At 37.8% G+C, this 21,082-nt stretch overlaps 1 protein-coding gene across 5 annotated transcripts in view; it reads right to left on the bottom strand.

Moving 5' to 3' along the window:
• Positions 1–16,432: 16,432 nt before the first annotated feature.
• mroh1 (maestro heat-like repeat family member 1) overlaps positions 16,433–21,082 on the bottom strand; it is a 31,514-nt gene continuing 26,864 nt past the window's right edge. For 4 of the 5 annotated variants that reach the window (XM_058390153.1, XM_058390180.1, XM_058390171.1 and 1 more), the window contains 7 exons: positions 19,868–20,014; positions 19,404–19,592; positions 18,968–19,117; positions 18,639–18,773; positions 18,206–18,308; positions 17,961–18,026; positions 16,433–17,695 (listed from right to left, as the gene is read on the bottom strand). In XM_058390153.1, coding sequence (XP_058246136.1) covers positions 17,619–17,695; positions 17,961–18,026; positions 18,206–18,308; positions 18,639–18,773; positions 18,968–19,117; positions 19,404–19,592; positions 19,868–20,014 — 867 coding nt within the window. In that variant the 3' untranslated portion in view covers positions 16,433–17,618. Of the gene's footprint in view, positions 17,696–17,960; positions 18,027–18,205; positions 18,309–18,638; positions 18,774–18,967; positions 19,118–19,403; positions 19,593–19,864; positions 20,015–21,082 lie in introns of those variants that run through there. The other variant, XR_009204602.1, reaches the window with a different exon arrangement.

Genomic DNA, 21,082 nt, shown 5'->3' with positions numbered 1-21,082 from the left:
TCAATGCTCAGGGACTGAAGAAAAAGACATGAATACTGATAGTACAAAAAGGGCTTAGATGAGCAACTATAACACTCAGGAAGGCCCTCTGGCACAGTTTCTACCACTTGACAGGATCTGGTGGAACCTTTTTAAGTGATCAGTCAGTGAGCAGGTATGCCCTGAATAGTATAACTCTATGATAATATCCTGCCAGCCCCAAGAACTGTCTAACATTTTGGTCTGAGGTTGCAACCACTCACAGTCACAGCAGTTATATCAATTTGGGGATGGACCAGCCCATGGCCCAAGTGTAAACACAGGAAACATAGTTTCACATCATCCATACTGCCCATGTCACTGTGATTTAGTACCTATAGATTATTATGTAATCTAAATAAGCAACAAATTATTTAAACCTCTAGCTTCCACACAATTTGGATTCTTATAGTCAAAACTGAATATTTGATAATACTGAATCTGCCACAATACAATATAATATGATTCATTTTACTAGCCTCTGAATGATATGTGGCCAACTATGTTCACAATTTGGGGACAGTCTACTAGTATTTTAATAGAAAGAGATTATTTTACACATCAGATTTCCAGACAGTGTTACAAACATACAAGTTGTCTGTCTTTTTACAAACAAACAAGTTGTTTTTTTATCATAATAAATATATTATCAATTGCAATCTAAAATATTTGTTTTATAATAAATAATAACCATAGATAATAATTTATTATTGTTTCTGCAATCACTGCTTTTTATATCGATGCTTCAATCCAAAATCGATTCAAACTTTGCTAATATTTGCTATGGGCTGTACCGCTCAGTCCATTAGCCTTTGAAATGTAGCCCAAAAGACTGCATTTTCTAGCCATGAGAAATACAATATTTTTTGTAGAATGATGTTTAGAACCTTTAGGATTACACAGTTGTTTATATTGTGTTGGATCTAGTTTGTCTCTCTTACTTCTAAGCTGCAAATATCACTGCAGAGATTTCCTCAGAACCCTCACAGTAAACTCCAGTAACAGACAGGATTAATCATTATATGGTTTATTTGCGGATACAATTGACCAAGAGTGTGAACAGCAGCAGCACATCAAGCTCACAGTTTTGTGCCTTCTTAAAATAATAAGTGGCAGGTGGTTTTCGTTTTATAATTTTATGTACTGCTATTATGTACACCTCTCCTTTTTGCTCCAGCATCTGTCAACTTCATATTGATAAACCAAGGACATAGGTGGAATCTCCATGAAGTCACCTTGCTGTGATTGTGCAATGACTGCAGGGTCCTTGATCAGTGGAGCTCAAGCTAATTATTGGAATTCTAGGCAAAGCAACGCATTACTGCACCTCCTCATGAAGCGGGCAGCATTACCCATACTAATGCGATCACCCCATGGCCGCCGAGCAGTGATGGTGATGAGGTTGCAGCCTGAAGATTTTGCCTGATTATGCAAAGCTTTGTGAGGTGATATGGATTAAAACTAGATGACTTATTATCGAGTAGCCAAAATCAGAAGCATTAACAAGAAAAGTTGCAGATCTAATTTGACTGTGTCTCAAGGCAAGGCCATTGCAATATTTTGTCTGGTCAAATTGGACAAGATGAAGGCAAGAACAGGTAAAATGATCTGATACAAAGAATATAAAAGAATCATGCAATATAACAATATAAAATGATCTAAACACCATGTGATTTCACCACAGCAGATGTAATCCAACTATAGTTTAAAGCAAAGCATCATCTCTCTAAAAGAAACAGAAAGATATGATGAGCTTTGTGTGCTCAAAGGAATGCGAGACATATGTAAATAATGATTTTCTTCTTCCTTCTTAAAAAAATAAAATAAAACAACAATATCAATAATAATAATAATAATAATAATAATAATAATAATAATAATAATAATAATAAATTATGCAGAGCTTAGTGGCTTAGTGGTTTGTTCCTATGGGATTGAGGGTTCAATTCCTGCCTCCACCCAGGGGTTTGCTTGTTCTCACCGTACTTCATGGTTTCCTCTGGCTATTCCCATTTCCTCTGCAGGGGACACTCTGGGACAGACTTCAAGCAACCCTGTGCAAGATAAGCTGTAGAAAAAATGGATGGATAATAAAACGTTATTTATGTATCACTGTACTTTGAGCACACAAAGTGCACATTGACAATGAAAAAATAATTAATTATAAGAAATAAATTAATACAAGCCTGTGAAAATGACTATAAATCATGAACTTTGGAATACAACAAACAAGTATGCTTTAACGGATTGGATTTAATATAAACACATATAAAGTTTGTTTTTCTGGTTTTTACAGCATTTTTTTAAACCTTTATAAAAGTAAATATTAAAAATATTACTTGGTGTTGAAATATTAGGACATTTGTGGCTCAGTGGTAGGTTTCTTGCCTACCATGGGAAAGGCCTGGGTTTGAACCCCAGCCACTAGATGCAGTGCCAGTCCCAAGCCTGGATAAAAATGGGAGGGTTGTGTCAGGAAGAGCATCCGGCATAAAACCTGTGCCCAGTTGTTGTGCGGACCACTTGGTCTGCTGTGGTGACCCCTCACATGCAGGGAGCAGCTCAAAGATCAGCAACAACTTGGTGTTAAAATGTTACCAGTACATTACAGCAGGTCTCAAGGTTTTCCTTGTAGGCGCTAGCCCTTTAAAAAAAACATGCCAGTGGTGTATATAGATTTAATCTGTCCAAAATCAGTGACACAACATTTGTACTTATATTTGTGCTCGGTGTAGTACAAGTTTTGAAGGTTGCTTTAAAGAGGTGTTTTTTTTGTTGTCCTAGGGGTGGTGTTACTGTTGATTTGAGAACCACAAGAATCAGCTAAACTGTGCAAGCTCTGAAACTGTCATCACTGGGATCTTATTTACCTCACAGCTTCCTCCAAAGATTTGCAGACTTTTGCAAGTTCTTTTGTGTTGAAAGCTCTTTGGTTTTCACTGTGGTGACCAGTGACAACGTGATATGGCCAACTTTCCCTTCTATCTCAAGCTAAACATAACAAATCCAAAAGTGAAATCAGAAATCAGACCACAAATGCTGGTGTAATAATGACCAATCATTTTCTGCCCAAAAAGAATGGATTTATTTGAAATCTTTTGTAAACACAAGTTGAACAAGTCCAAGTAATGGGCTAAATCTATTAAATCTTGTAATTAGCTGCAGATGCTTAAGGGTAAAGCTCATTGGAGATTTCGGTCTAATGAGATCAGCACCAATCAGATTTAGAGTTCTATTGTACAATTCAGCACAAGAATTATCCAAAAATCTTGGTTCCAGATAAGTATTGTAACAAAGCTTATTATCACAATTAACGACTCGCACTAAAGGTTCTACCGTCTGCATTTCAGCTTATGCAGTGACAAGCATCCATATGTTCACACAGTACATCAAAGACATTAAAGCCTAATTATAAATACCGTATTTGTACACTCAACCGCAGCTATAGTATAGATATATGGATTATGTTGTTCGTCTAGTGGTATCTAAGATCACTAAAGTTATCTACTTTTGTAGCACACTCTGGAAACTAGTCTTTATTGGCCTGTGAGTGATTTCTTCAGCAGCTGATGATTGTATGAGTGTGATTTCCCACAGCGTTGACCATCAGGTTTCACTTCACCATCAACACCTTTTACAGCAGCTTTACGACCGGCTCTTTATCTGCTTCCTTTTTTGCTTGTTCTTTTTTGTGTCTTTTATTCCCTTCCCCCTCCCCATATCTTTTTTTCATCTCTCCTTCCATCTCTTCAAGGTGGTGTGACAAGCTGCCAGGATGAAAGAGAAGTGGAATGGGAGGAGAAAAGGGGCAGAATTGAGCAGAGAGCTGAATCTCATTCACATCTCCCCAGACCCAATTGTTCATCCCAAGTTGGTGAATACCATCATCCTGCTGCAGGTCTGGGATTGATTTTAGCCATTGGACAGAAGTCTAGGAACATGAGCAAAACTCTGACAACAAGGAGAGAGCATTTCCGTGTTGTGTAATAAACTGAAATACAAAGCCATTAAACTGGCAAAAAAACTGTATTGCCTTCAGCACAACCTATCGATTACAGCCCCATGATGTCATTTTGGCTAAGGTGCTTCAAAATGGAGACATCACAGTAAACTACACTGAGCCTATTGCACAAAGACTCCTAATGGGACTCTGTCACTGAAAAAAGTGAGATGCTTGTGGAGTTCTGAGGAGTTCTATTTCTTTATGGCAGAAGGTTTAGATCCTTATGGACTCATTACAGATACACATTTATTCAATGCCAACTCCCTATTCAAAAACTGGAAATTACGCACTACCTGGCTGGGCTGTGAGCTGTAATAGAACAAAAAATATGGACCGCCTGGAGATTCTCAAGGAGCCGGGTGGGAAACTCTGCCGCAAGGCACAACTAGGGGACAACAACAAGGCTTTGCTAAAAATTTTCTTTTGTGTTGTCTCAGAGAGAGTCCTGAGGGTGAATGTCCCAGCTGGTTACTCAGACAGTGGTAGCAGACAGTGGTGTGTGTGGGTTTGTGTGTGTGTGTGTGTGTGTGTGTGAAGAGGGAAAGTTGCCTGGTGTGCCTGATCTAATCCACCTGCCTGTGTTGGACTGCTCTCGCCCATCTTATCTCAGGCTTAAAGGAGCTCACACTGTTGTTAAGGCATGGAAACATAAAACCCCTTCTTTTCTAGCATTTGTGTATTCAAAATTCATTTAGAAGGTTGATTATTCAAATGTACATTTTTACAACTTAGTTTATTATGACCAGTTTCACTAAAGCTCTAAGGCATTACTGTTTATGTTGATAGACAAACCAGCTGGTGAAGCTGAGTCTGCATGATTAGAAATGAGGGGGTCACATCATAGAAATGTTCTGCTTTTTTCTCACTGTGTGTTTGAAAAATAGTGGCAAAAGAACAGCTATTACAGCTGATAGACACATATACAGCCCATTGTGTACTCTCCCAATAATACCCCCACCTCCCCCCTGCCAAACACCATGCATATGCCTCATGTTTAGGCAGAATTGATTGACTTCTTCCCCATGATTATTTCACTTTGGTCACCTACACTTTTCTGTTGCACCACTCAAGAGCACAGAGAGCCAGATTTTGAAACGCAACATAAATAAAAATATTTGTCTGTCTAATGCACTGAAAAGACAAAGTTTACTTCACTTATTAGTGGTTGTGTAGCTACACTTATCTTGTATTTTATTCTGCTTTTGCAGAGCCATGTAAAATGTGCAACACTGTATGCACCTTTATTTACAATTTTATTTGTACCTTATGTGAAGACAAAATGTTCATTAACCTGTCCTGTTCACTCTTTATGCCCTCATTGAGAGCTCTTAGCCCAAATTGCACTGAAGTGCCTGTTCAACATCTTAATATTGAGATAGACCTACAAAGGGGAGAAGAACAAAGAGAGAGCAAGAGCCTCTTATGCATGCTTAATGACAAAGAGCCCACCACTTCAGACACCAATTACTCAAGCATACAGGACAAACACACATGGGGAGATTTGAAGGTGGGCAGTGGGTTGGTACTGACAGAGGGGAGGCTGCGAGATCATCTTCCTATGGGATAAGGTACTGTATAATCATTGAGCATTAAGTTGAGCAATTATTGGCGCCATGAAGCGAATATTTGTTGGGGGATCTAGATTTAATTTAGTCACTATATCAATCCCAAACAAACTTGCAGCCCTAGAGGTCTGACTTTGCCTGATAAGACTTGTGCTCCCAGCTAATCCTGATTACAGAACCCCCTCATGTAAAAAACGCATACGAGCACACACACACACACACACACACACACACACACACACATAGTCTTGCAACCTGGATTGGCAATGTAATATGAATTCATAAATCATGGATAAACAAGAACAAAACTTGAAAAGTACATGATTGTGTTTCTGTTGTTTATTTATTGTTGTTATAGGGTGAAATCAGAGGCAGTTATTGGTTGTAAGGGGTACCAGTTGAAAGCCATTCTCTGTGTCAGTGGCTGACTAGATGATATGTGTGTGTGTGTGTGTGTCAGCGTCTGTTGTGCTGATGGGTAAGAGTGACAGGAGAGCATCAGGCATCCAATGCTCATTATCAGAGATTTGTGTGTGTGTGTGAGTGCCTTAATGTATTCATCCAACCATTTGGATGAGTGTGAGTGTGTTCACCCTGCAACCAAATGCAGGGGTGTGTGTCTGTGTGCTTATGGCCGCTGATGTATTCCAGCAGCCATGTGGAAGGCTGGGCCGCTTAGCATGCGCTACAGGTCCCTTTTGTCCCCAGAGACAGTGATGAACGAGCACTTCCTCACAAAAAGACCTGAGTGTCACACACTCATACACACTCACTATCCAGCCTCAAATTCAAAAGAGGCTCTAATTAAAATGGTTTTTACACATTCATAAGAAGTGCAAGCAGAGTGCTGGTCTACCTATAGAGATGCAGTGTGTGTGTGTGTGTGTGTGTGTGTGTATATGTGTGCGCTCTCTATTCTCTGACTATATGAAGATAAGCTTCGTATATGATCTTGCGCATACATCAGCAGCAGATGTCAGAAAGTATAATTATGGATAGCTTAGTTGTTTATGCAGGATGTACAGCACGGGAATGATGTTATACATCATCGCACTTGTGTGTTTCAAAGAGCAGGTCACAGTACTGGATCATCCAAGTGCTGAGTCATTTCTCAATGTTTTTCAGAAGCCACAACAAGCACTCACACCACGTGATCATACAGCAATGTCTTAAATCTTAAACAAAGCCCAACAATTAAGTTTGGAACCAAGATTTAGGATCCAGTACTCACAGAGAACTCTTTACAAAAGACCGTGTGAAAGTTATTAGAAGCAAGTGACAAAATTACTTACAGTCAGCAATTTTATTCACTCTCCTCTTTTTTTTTTTCCCACATGCACCCTGACTGGAGGTCTCTGCTGGATGCAGCAAACAGCAAAAAGATATGTGCTTTTTTGTTTGTTTGTTTGTTTGTTTGTTTTTTGTAATTACTGACTGTTGTGGATATTATTACCAGGCTCGGGGATGTTTTAATACCTGCAGTGAAACTAACACACTTAGCTCTGCTAATAAGCTTTCCTTTGGCACAACATCTGGACTCATCACATTTATTTTTATCTACAGCAGGAGTCTCATTCTCCCCTCTCCATTCTGATGTCTCTCTTTAGTGAAAATCAGTGAGCATACAATAAGCTATTGTTTTTTCTTGTTGTTGTTGCTGCTTTTGGGAGGTGTACCGGTATCTTAGAAGGGTTTAGCCTGTAATGACAGTGCAAAACATTCCGCCTGTAAATGTAATACGAATAGATATTACACCAGCATGTGCACATGTCCAAAACGCTCTCTCTGAGAAATAGATAACAAGAGCCTAAAGAGGATGACAGTGCAAGAAAGGAAGTGCCACATGTCTCCGGTGTTAAAACAGCATAAGTGCATGTACTATAGGAAAAAGGGACATCTTCACATGACTGGATAAAAGGACTGAAATAGATTACACAGGAATTTACTTGAACCAGCAGCTAGATGTCTTGTGTCACATGATAAACAAACCTTTATTAAATGCATAACAATCAAGGTGACAGTCATTCCCTGTAATTTAGGCTCTCAAATATTTGATGGAAGAGCGGTCAGGGTAATTGCTAGCTTCACCTAAGCCCTTATCAAATAGCTCTAGATTAAACAAAGATCATTTTTGTTACTAAATTGTTTAAAGCTAGCAATGAAGATCGTTATCATTAATCTCAAGACAAATTGCCTACCATGTCGTTTGCTGTACCAGAGACAATTAAATGATGTGCGGCGGCAGCCTATCCTCCTGATTTCTCTCTCCCCAGGATATCCTGCGCTCTCGTTCTCATGGAAGATTCCGGGTAATTATTCCAATTAGTGCCAGTGTGAAGTGATTAAACATATGCAGCTATCACTGAGGGAAGATTTCACCAGGTGTTCCTCTCATGGTATTTCTCCCTCTCTTTCACTTCCAATCCAATTGTCTTGAAAAAGAAACATGATTTGGAGTGTCCAAGCTGCCTGTCTCAGCCTCTCAGGGAAAGCAGATGCTCCTTCTATAATTATTCCCTGTTCGGAGGCTGAGGACTGACAGGGCTGATATGCATCAGTATAAATTGGTGTGGAGTGACCTCTGGCCATGGCTGTATGCTGAGGGCCAACAGAGAAGAGCAGAGAGAAAGTTCAGGTCTTAGTACACTAACAAGCAGGCAGCACACTACATGCAAAACTGATGGTACCATTAAGACCAGGACAGGATTCATTCAGTTTTGTAGCTTTTCCTCATCTCTCTTCTTCCAACCAGAAGCTGGACTGGAAGCATGTGCTAGTGCTAGGCATCACTTTACATTCTCTCAGACTAACATGTTCATGTACCTAGTATGTGTTTATTTTAGACCTGAACACAAGAAATCATTTCCATCATCTAAGCTCTCCTCATCTCAGTCTGAAATGAGAGAATAGCCGACATATTTCAGACAGTTAAACAACTCCTCCACACAAGGACTCTTCTAAGGCAGGCAGTCTTCAATGGTTTCCTTTTTGTCCTGTCTGTCCCATTCTGTCAGATTTTGTGTTGCTCACACTTCTTCCTTCAGTAACACTCCTCTGTCCTTGCTGGCTTATGCCTAGCGTGTGCTTTTGTGTTAGAAGTGTTGAGTGATCCATCCGCACAGCAACAATTGAATTAACACTAAAATATTGAGAAAATGACACTTCATTCCACTCATTAAGGCAATTACTGAGATAGTAGTTTCTATCACATCTGATGTCAGGGATATGTTTATGATTTGTCCTCCTCAGATCTCGCCGTCATTAGTATTAATGACGGACGATGAGACGACACTCCTGAACCATGATGAGTTTGGCCATCCGAGGGCCAATTCATTATATAGCAGTTATTAACAAGCGACGACATGTCCTCTACGGCAGTGACACTTTAAATTGATTCTGAGTGGATCAAGCAGACATTTAATTTGGAGAAGCGCACTAATTCTGAGAATGTCCTCCTGACAAAATAATTCCCTGCATTCCCCTGAGGGATAGCGCTTCTCTCCATCCACTAAAACACTTTAAGAGGCGTTTGAATTAAGTAGTTCAAATGGCGTTTAATTAGTTTAAAGAAGTGGGTGATTGGTTGTTAATTAAGAGAGCATTAATGGTTGGTTATTTCTCATTAAGGGTAGGACATTATTAACTAGCTAACACCGAACACAGATGAACTCAACTTATTATTAAAATAGAGCTTCCCCCATGGATGTACATATACACCATACAATATACATATATATATATATATATACATGTAAATCATTGATCATTAAAAACAACTGCCAAGAGATGAATGTGTACTGTAGATGTTAAAGGACAAAAGGCAAGCAATTACTTTGAGATGAAATAAGATTTAATTGGAAGTGAAGGTCAGTCATCCATAGATGGATGTGAAGGCAACTAGTTTACATACTACCAAGTTTAACTGTGTTCAAGGACTGAGCTTGATTTCCCATCTTGAGAAGCGGACAATTAATCCTGCCCTACACCAGTCTATCGGGTAATAACAGCAGGTCCAGTATATAATATGGTCTGAACTGTGGGAGAATACTCTCCCATTCTATTCCAGGCTATGAACTGATGGCCACTATCACATGTGAGCCAAAGCAATTGAGCTCTAGATTAGACCCATATGTCCTCACACAGCCGGGTCAACTCCACATACACACATGCTCTGTCACCCTCTCCTCCTCTGACAGAGAGGAATAAATGAGCTTAATCCCAGCAGAGATACAAAAAAGAAAGAAGGTAATTTTCATCTTAACGTCTTAATTCTTATATGTAGATGTTCATCTGATGTGTGTCGATAACAGTGCTGTTATAAATGCAGAGAAAATGTGTTATAACTAAAATGCATTTATATATAGCAACATGAAACAATACCTTAGAGTCTTCCTCATATGGCATAAAAGCTCAAATATATTTATTACAATAATACAATATGCTGGAATGTAATGGAAGAGCTTTAGAAGTTGCCAGTTTTACTAACTTAAATGAAGCATTCATGATTGATGAAGTCGTTTTTTTCTGACAGCAGCAATGCTGCATTGATGTAATGTTGGTGAGCCGTAGGCCTGTTTATGACTGAATAATTCAATGCAGTTGTATGCAGTGTTTCTAGACAGGCAGGTTGGTAAAGACGCCGATATACAGCGCCATTCCTGATCATAGATGTGTATGCTATTAATAGAAAAAATCAACAGAAGTGATAAATGTATGATTATGCACTGTGCATAAAAAATTTCAAATAGTTAATAGTTTTGTGCTTTTTTAAAGGATTCTCCCTATCACTTTTTATGAAAGGTTATACAACCACTCTGTTATAGGGTTGTGTGAAAGTTGGGCATTTCAGGAGAAAAAACAAATGAAGCATATTATTATTTTTATTTTCAAAAACATCATTCAAAAACCATGTAATAATTGATGTCTCATTTGTATTAAATATTAAAATGGTTATATTTACTCATTCATTGTTTGTTTAGTTGAGCTGTAATTTATCAACTATCATTTTTCTTGAAATTATCGCAACTCTAGATCGCAATGAAATCCCAGTTTTGGTCAAAAGTCAAAATTTTCTATGTGCTTCCAACATATACTGAAAAATACAATTGTTCCATATTAAAAATCCTGCCACATAATTTGCTTTGAATACAGGTTTTTTTTGTTTGGTTTTTTCAACTATTTTGGCCAGTTAATCTTATCCAATTGTCCACTATCCCAGAATGATCACACATTTCCTCACACCATGTGGTTTTGAGTAATCTTCTACTGAACTCTACACTACACCACTAGGACACTCATGTCTTACTAACACTTCACCACCTTGCAGTTCTGCTCCACCCTGTACATTCTGCTACATCTCCTCTGTATAATATAATTATAATGTACATATTGTTAATTCATAGATTACCCCTAGTTTACCTATCTATCTATCTATCTATCTATCTATCTATCTATCTATCTATCTATCTATCTATCTATCTATACTATCTGTATACACTGTATATAATCTCTCTTAGTGTTGTACATACAATGAACATAATGCACACATATTGTACAAATATATAATTACTCTCTTCTTAACACTTTATATGCTGTAAATACAACTTGCACATACCTCTCTATGCAAATACATACTGACCTAGCCTTATTTATTGATGCACATATTTACATATTTATCTGCACTTGTTCATTTGCCCAATTTCTACTATTTGCACTTCTGATAAGTTGATAAACGGCATTTCGTTGCTATTTACCTGTACTTTGCAATGACAATAAAGTTCTATCTATCTATCTATCTATCTATCTATCTATCTATCTATCTATCTATCTATCTATCTATCTATCTATCTATCTATCTATCTATCTATCTATCTATCTATCTATCTATCTATAATAAACACTCTCACCTATACGCCTTCTAACCCTGTAAGACATACTGCATCGCATAAAAACACAAACAATAAACTGCAATACAAAAAATGTCAGTCGTAGGAAATTTGAACTTTGAAACTTAGTCTGATGTTTTATTTTCATTACATTTAAATTGATGCAGAAAGAAACAGTTTTGACACAAGTACTTATATATACTGTATAACAATCAACCATAACATTAAAAACATTAATGAATACAATAAAAGTGCCTTATATGTTAATTAAAATGTTGCTTTTTATGAGATAACCGCAAGGACAAAATTCATCAAACCATTTAAAGTATCTGTTCTACTACCAGCACTACATATTACACACTATCTAGCCAAACCAGGTGTGCTTGTACTTGGTGTATTGGATGACAGTTTCATTATACAATATTTTAAAAAGTTTAAACTAGCATAAATATTCATTAAATTATATAATAATTTATAATAATAATTATTCGATAAATTATCATTAAATGTATTAAATGTATCTTTTTTATATATTTATATATTAATGAAAAATTAATATATATTAATGATAATTAATAAATGAAAATAAATAGAGACATTATCAGCAAAAATAATTAACTAAACTTTTTTTTTTTTGTCAATTTTTTTTAAGAGACCAGATTCAAAATCGCAGCAGAAGCCCCAGAAAAAAAGTGCCTTCATCTTAAAGGTGATTTCTTTAAGTTACATTTCCTTAAGAGAAAGGATCCAGTCAAACGCTAGCTCAGCATCTGGCACTGTTTTCTGGCACTGAACTCAGTGCTTTCTTATAAGAAATGGCCTTGTAGGATGTGTTGCAGCTAAAATATTATTCATTGTTTAAAAAAAAAACACAAAAGAGAATTTATTTAGCTCCAGACCAGCTCCAATTTACTTTGAGCACTTTACAAACCATCTAAGCACACCGCAAATTACCATCTACTAAAGATGTAATGGAAATGTCCAGCGGGACACTTACAGTATGAATTTGGCCACCTCAGGGCACTGGCTTCAACTTAACTAAAGCTGTCTTGCATGGGCAGAGCTGCCATGTCCATTACGAAGCTTTTAAGATTTTAACTATCATGCTACATCAGTTTTTACACTTGTAGGACATGCAATAAATGCAAAAGAGCAAGGAAAAAGTTATTATTTAAAAAAAAAATTAACTATTGCTATCAGGAGAAATTGTCTTTATTTTATTTTACATTTAGTACACAGACAGACTTTGCAACTTCTTTTTACTGTTATTGAAGAAAATAAAAACAGGTACTATTCATGATGAATTACATGTACAAACTATTATATTTTGCCATAATTTATACTGCAAAGTGTTGCATAATAAACACTATTAAGGTGTAAATGAGTCCTAATCTCTATGCTAGAAAAGTCAGTAGGATGCCTATAGGGAAGATCCATTTGATTACAGTAAAGGACAGTCACACTGGCCAAGAGAATACTGCCTGTAAGCACACATGCACATCACAGGGCCTCTATTCCCTGTTCAACCTCTAACCTTTAGAAACTCAACATTTAGGATTAAAGAAGTTTATTAGCCTGCAGATTAAAATGGCATATTCATGAATAGTTTGACTTTTCAGTCGACTGAATTATCAGTGGATAAAAAAACTGATGCAAATTCAGGCATTTGGGGAGAGTGTTTTAAGCTTCATTTGTAGCTCGAGTTGAATGCTGAAAGATTTTGAATTGAAAATATGTGCTCTAGGTCCATCTAGTGGTCATAGCTTACAGGTGTAGGCCAACCAACACATATACACTTCTTTTATATGAATGTAACACTTGCATGGTGAGGTTTCGCGAGGTTTTTTGAGGATACAGAAGTAAATATGGATGACATCATTTTAATAGCTGACTATGCATTATGCATTTCTAGCATGTTTAAGCTTATGTGTTCTTATATGCTCATATATAGCCATCTGTATGTTTACTCTGCATGGCAAATTTGTTCTACAGACGCTTGTTCAAAGTTTTTTCATTCTCAAATGATATTCAGTGTCATTATGTAAAGCAGGGGAAATGAGAAAATTGCCCTCATTTCCATATAAATGCTGGCAGGGCGTTTGAAGTAAAGCATGTGTGAAACTCAAAGAGAGACAGATAAACTGTGCGCTTCAGGTACAGTGGTTCAGCAAGCCGGTTAGTGTATTAGCTTGGTCTGTTTTAGATGCTATTTGGACAATGGTATCGAACAGCAGAGAATGAGTGTCTAGCCTGTCTGTAGATCATGGTGATGGCATCCACTGGAGAGTGAACCTGCCTCTGCTAAGTCGTATCCTTCCTCTTTGGTAGATAAACAGTTGGTCTAAGCATCATCCAATTGAAATCATATCCTAAGGGCACATACTGGGCACAACAAGGAATGCTCTGTAGACTCAACTTCATTTAAAGCTTCAAGGTCAATTATCCAATTCACAAAATTGGGTGATCCCAGTTTCAACTACAAGGTCATTTCAGTGTCAGAGTTTTCAGAGATAACCATTTCATTTCAGCACACAGCAGAATCCCATGATGGGCTCCTAGAAAATCATGGTGAATGGAGGCACAGCACTCTTTTCAGAAAATAATTATAATAATAATAGTATAAGAATATGAGGCCCCAAACAGACGCCTTCCATGGTGCTGCGGTGGACAGAAATGACCAAATAACATTTTAGCCTAGATGGGGAGATACCACCATCTAGCAGCCCTTGAATTAAAAGTAGATTCTTGGGAATCAGGTCATGCACTACATCCAGCTAAAGAAATGCACACCATTTTCAGAGCAGCTTTCACTAAGGTGTATGTACTAGGGGTTCTTTCAGGAGTATTTCCTGGACTGTTAGGTCATAGTCCTCAGTTGTAGATTCGGTCAAAGAGGCTGGTTGTGGTTCTTCTTGCAGAAAGTATTGCCAGATCTGGGTAAATCATTTCTGGGTACAGATGCCAATCGCTGGATGACTGGATGACAGTCTTCACAGTGTGTCCACTTCACCTTTCTACATCCCCAGCAGATGAGCTGCTGTCAGTAAAACTGGCTATAGATATGGATATATAGTCTCTCAAAGTACAGAGAGCTGCTCAACCTTGTTTTACTCTGATGATTGATATAGCTGACTGTCACAACCTTGTCTGTACAAACCAACAGATGACAATGTTTCAGGCCCAAAGAGAAGAACTTGTAGCTAGTCCTCAATTAAGACTGTTCTGATCTTACCACTGTGCCAAAAAATCACACCTTCCCCCAGGCCTCTAAGGCACTGCTCACAAACCCCAAAGCTATTTGTGCCTCAGCAGTAGTCATATTAGCAGCAACATAGCCACACAGTTCATGCACAGGTAAACAGAGGACTAGCCAAATCCCCTTTAAAGTTATTAATAAAATGTTTGTACTATGGCAAAGTGAAATCTGTCATGACCAGTACCAGAAAAGGATGCACTCAGTACTGTAGGTTACACATCACCATTTAATACTACTTGGGCTGCAGCCATCATCTGACTGGCTGCCAAGGCGAGTTTAGAGTCTGTCAATCGTAACTTGTTTTTGTTGTGCTTATCATTCTTCACTGGATGTGGACATTTGTGACTAGCAAGCTGTTTGGGTTCCAGGACATATTCTATACAAGTCAGGGACTAAAAATGCCAGCTGAGTGTGCCCTGTTGCCATTGTTGTGATGGATTCAGACACTGCATAGCTAAGATGGCCAATACTAAGGCAGTAGGCACATAACTGGTGATCATCTTGGCTTCCAAGCTTCAGACACAAGCAGCATGGCACTTATTTGGATCTATGGAGGAAACCCAACCTTATTAAAGAGAAACAAGATGTTTGCTGTGTGGAGAGAAAACAGTCACCAATAAAACTATGTATTCATGGAAATCCAGCTAATTTTACAGACTCGATAATAAACACTCCATGGTATGGTGAAGGAAAATAACTCAACCACGCTAGAAGCATATAGGTTACAGGTTCATTAGTCAGAGATGGGGAATATTGAGAGGAGAAGAAAATGACCCAGAAGAGAGAAGTTCTTGCTGCTAGCTGAATGGAACATTAAAAACCTTGCAAAGATAATGAGCAAAGTGAATGATAGTTAATAGTGGTTAGTAATGCTATTAAGAGAATAGGGAATACTAACAGAGCTCTTTTGTGTTAAAAATGAGTTATTCCCAGTTTTGGAGGACATGGTAACTGTTAAGTAAACTCCAAATTATGAACAATAAAAAATTGATGGTTTTTAGACTGGATGCATATTTGATGTTTGTGACTCAAATTTCGGCTATTTTAAGAGTAACATTTTAATGACAAAAAATAATGTATGTTATCCATCTTAATAGATATGTAAAAGAATATACACTGATCAAGCATAATATTATGACCACCTGCCTAATATTGTGCTGGTTCCCCTTTTGCTGCCAAAACAGCCCTGACCCTTCATGCACTGTGTATTCTGACACCTTTCTATCAGAACCAGCATAAACTTCTTCAGCAATTTGAGCAACAGTAGTTCATCTGTTGGATCGGACCACACGGGCCAGCCTTCGCTCACCATGTGCATCAATGAGCCTTGGCCACCCACGACCCTGTCACCGGTTCACCACTGTTCCTTCCTTGGACCACTTTTAATAGTTACTGACCACTGCAGACACTGAAGAGCTGCAGTTTTGGAGATGCTCTAATCCAGGCGTCTAGCCATTACAATTTGTTATACTTGCTCAAATCCTTACACTTGCCCATTTTTCCTGCTTCTAACACATCAGCTTTGAGAACAAAATGTTCACTTGCTGCCTAATATATCCCACCCACTAACAGGTGCCATGATGAGGAGATCATCAGTGTTATTCACTTCACCTCTCAGTGCTCATAATGTTATGGCTGATCAGTGTATGGCTGCAATACAGAATGTACAAAAAAAATGCTGTGACCCAGAATAAATACATCAGTGTTGGTTGTGCTTTCAACAACTTTAATGAATCAACCCACATTCCATGATCATCAATATAAAAGTTTCTCAAAAAATTACACAGGACAAAGTTCAGAAAGATGCCACAATCACCAAAGCAGATACAAACAAATCTAGACTCAGGTCAACAGGGCTGTACCGTCAGTAAGTGGCAGTCTAAGAGATTATTTAATTTGAGATTAGAGTTCTTGATTCAAAAGCATGAATTTCATAATAAACTACCGATCTTTCAGATTTCATTTGCTTTAATAACACCCTGAATTAATAAGGACTATGTACAAAAAAAAGAACACAAAAATCACACAGAAATCACATAACCTGCTACACTGCACTAGATATATGGATAGTTGTGTGCATTTATTTGATCAACAATTGTATTAATTAAGCATCTCATTGTCCAACATGAAAACACTACTGAGATGCCAGCGGCAGCAGCTGAATCGCATTAAAAATGACTGAAATGTTCTCTGTTGCCTCAGTTTACAACACTGTGTGTTTGGCACTATTATGGCTCGACTGTGTCAAATGTAAATTTGTCTACATGTCCTGCCTGGGGTCTACAGGAAGCACAACACGAATATGTTCACCGCAGTTGATGAACTTCTAGTATTTTGCTACCTCAAATGCTTTATGCGAGAAAAGGCTAGCTCACTTACTCAGCGCACTACTCCTAACTGTCAATGTGGAGAACAGTAGTTTGTTGTACCCTTCCTATAACTTATTGCTGTTTTCTGTGAGGACGCTTCATCAGCCTACCAAAATAAACCATTACCCAAAAGAGACTTAAAACAATGTCTGTGTTCTGTTTGCTCAGTCAACACCAATTCATCACAATGTCTAGGCTGGACTATGAAGAAAAGTATTTTTAAATTTTCTAGATGTCCAATGTTTAAAGGGTTTCTCCTAAGCTTTACAGCTTTTAATGCTCATTGCATAATACAAACTAATACAGAAGAGTAGGGACACAATACATAATTACTACTGTATCTGGACATGTCAAAATTCCCCAAGCCTCTGGGAGTAACATTACATTGCTTCTATTTATCTTTACTTTCTATGAGTAGTGCACAGTCTTTGGTCACTAAAAAGGATAGTTCAAGTACAACATTTAGGCTGTCAACCTTTTCCATCCACCAGTAATGGGCTTTGGGTTTGGGTGAGTGATTGTTCAGTGAAAGTGCCCCATGGCTTCTGCCGCCTTTGCTCGAACCAGAGGATCTGGATCCTGTAGCAGCATGACGAGAGCTAGGAGAGAAAAGCAAATGAAGTTATGTGAAAAAGCCTCAACGATCCAGTAATCAACACGCAAGCATATTGTGTATTTTTTTTCTTTTCGGCATCAGTGAATGTGCGACAAATATCAATGTGTCTGTATGAAGCTACAAGCGAGCAGCTTCTAATCTACTGGGGTACAACAGAAAAGTCTATAGCGCTATGGTGAAGAAAACTAGTGCACATCACAAGTGAACATCTACAGAGCCAGAGTTTATGTACTTAACATACTAGTTACCCTTAGTCACGATTCCCATGTTCATATGAGAGAAATGTTCCTCAGGCAAATTTCTCAGTAAAAATCCTAAAATTGAGAAAAGCACACACACACATACACACACACACACACAGAAATAAAACATTTATATTAAAAATTATGTTTTATATCATATATGGTGTACAAACCACAACAAGCATGCATAAGAGCATGCGTCATTCTGTTATCATCATCAATTTGACATATAAGTACATAGATTATCTTACCTATGAACATAGCAGCACTTGCTCTAACCTCTGCCCAGTTGCTCTTGAAGAACTGAATTACTGTGACATGGTAGAAATTCAGCATTCCGGGGAAGTCTTGAATCTTTGAGAAAACCATAGTGTATTTTGAATAAAGATTTTGAAAGATAGTACAGGAAAATGCGAGACAAATGCAAAGTGCTGATTCATTGGCTCTGACTGATTAAAGTACTGTAGGAGTATTCAAGGCAAGCAGCTGTTGTCTTTAAGTATTTGCTACATTGGTGCAAACCAACAGCTGATTTTAAGACTTGGGCATCTTTCCTAGACCACTCTTTCTGAAGTCCTGTTATGAGCTGAAAATACCACAATCCCATGATTTGAAACCATAAGAAGTACACAGTAACTTCTCCAAGCAGATATGTTCATACGCATGTCTGACAATGCAACTCACTAGATATTTGACAAGGTCGTTGATGAATTCGCCATAGTGAAGACTCTTCTCTTCATGGAGATGGTTCTGAAACATGCTGGTGATCTGTTCAGAACCCAAGACAGGAGCGCACACACGCATGGCATATTTACATGCCTGAAAACCCACCCACCCCCACACACACACACACACAGACACGCATGGTTTATGACTATTTTTACACTTAATTTTAGACAGACAGACAGTTTATTCATCCCAACAGGAAATTGTATTGAATTAATTTTATTCAATACAATTTAAAAATTGAAAGCTGGCGGTGAAGACATGTCCTCAAGCAGGATCTCACTGACCTTGACAACCCGTGCACTTGGGTCACTGAGGTGCAGGAGCAGACTGACCAGCACGTTATGAATCTGGTCTTTAAATACAGGTTCCCCAGAGCCGAACTTCGACAGGTTCCCCAGAAGCATGATGGAAGCACAGCGAATCTCATCGTTCTCCTGTGGGATACATCAACAGACCAGTAGAGAATCATAGATCCATTTAAAAAAATGTAATTTTAAGAGGCTTGTGTTCGTTTGGTACACAGCATGCAATGTAAATACATTTGCTGTTATTGTAAACAGTATCATAGCTTTTAAGAAAGGATGCTCTAAAACTTTAAGATAAACAAACTGGAAATCAACTACCTAATATTTCTTTATACTTGTATAGCCTGGTGAAAATGAGCTAATAAAAACACATGAAATGCTAGTTCTCTGCCATTATTCAATGTTTTTCACTCACATTCTCCAGGAAGGGTTTAACCTTCATGAAGATGTAAACTACCAGCATGTGGACATTCCTCTCATCAAGGTAGAGCAACACCTTAGACATGCCAGACATAGCCTCAAGAGTGATGAGCTTCCCTGGGTCGTCCTTCTCCTCCATCCCTGAGCTCATGGCTGCCAACAGCTCCTTAGCATATTTATTTACCTAGACATGGTGAAATGAGCATGTGGTGAATTCTCAGCAGACTTTAGGAGATCATATCCATTACTCTCTGCATTGCATTAATAAAAATGCTGATACAAATAAAATCTTGACCTCTTAGCATATCTAGGAAAGTATATACTTGGCTAGATGTTTACACAAACTGTACCCATGTCTCCTATGGGAGCTAGCTGTTACCAATTATACAGTCAGCAATTTTCAACATGATGGATATTTGCAGCCTTTCTCAGCCTACACTGTAGATCCGATCCTAGTACCTTCTCTGGTGAGCCGATGGCGATGTTCCCCAGGCCTCTGATGGCCAGCATACGGACAGTACAACATGGGTCTGAAATCCTCTCCATCATGTTGTTCATCAGTACATCAATCATCATCAACTCTGTCACCACATGGTGGTTTAGCAGCTTGAAGGAGAAAGAGATTTGTGTCATTGTGCTTTGAAGCCAAATGTGGTTCTAAGAACTGAGCAATTTTCATTTAGAGCTCTTTCAACCCATTTAAAACTAGGGTCATCAATTAGAATTAACCTGGACTCAAGTTCACATGAAGCAAACAGTGTCTAAAATAGTCCAAAATAGCTTCTAATTCCCCCCTCACTTACATTCTTAGCCTGAACACAACTTTTCAGGGTAATAACTAATGATACAGCATTATAGTACAAGAAATTCTTGTGTGTTCAGCCAGGTCAGGAATTATTGGCACCCATGTTAAAGATGAGTTGAAAAGGCTATGGAAAAGTATCTAGCCTCAGTGTCACCTCAGATTTATACCCCAGTCAAACAGCAAGTCAAGGATGACTGCTTAAGTATTTCGAAACAATCACGTGAACTTTAAGTAAAATATAAATGGGAACATTTTGGTTATGTTTTGTTCGGAAAGAATTTCTATGGGTCCTAATAATTGTGATGTGATTTAGATTTTTTTTTAAAAAATGCATAAACTCATTTAAGCTGACAGAACAAGAAAGGCTGACTTGCATTAAAAAAAATCTTAAAACTGTTGTGGTGTTGTTATTTGTCTATTGATTAGTGCAATTTGTGAGATGTCATACAAAATTCTTTTAGAGATTAAATATTTGGCAGTGATGAATATCTATAAGGTCCCACAAATATTCACGTAGTTTTTTCTATTTGACTTTTGCTTTTAAAAATTGCAACCAAACAATGGAGAAAATCAGTTCCAAATCAACTATAGCAACAGAATATAGAGGGACAGAGTTCATAAAAACTTTCCTTATTGAATTTTGGAAGATAAAATAATGACATGATTCATTACGGATACATATCTGACATTACTAACTCATTAGAAATTCAGAATCCTTTTATTATGCTTTATTTCTTATTGGTTATTATTAAGTATGAAGATTATTAGACAAAATAATGATTTTTTTTTTTCTAAAAAAAGGGCATTAATTCATTTCTGGTATACATGAGATATACAGCAATATGATATACTAAGGCAATATAATATGC

Source organism: Hemibagrus wyckioides, linkage group LG01 (assembly GCF_019097595.1).
Source record: "Hemibagrus wyckioides isolate EC202008001 linkage group LG01, SWU_Hwy_1.0, whole genome shotgun sequence".
Taxonomy (NCBI): domain Eukaryota; kingdom Metazoa; phylum Chordata; class Actinopteri; order Siluriformes; family Bagridae; genus Hemibagrus; species Hemibagrus wyckioides.
The sequence above is the reverse complement of the archived record's forward strand: the minus strand, read 5'-3'. Positions and strand labels throughout refer to the sequence as shown.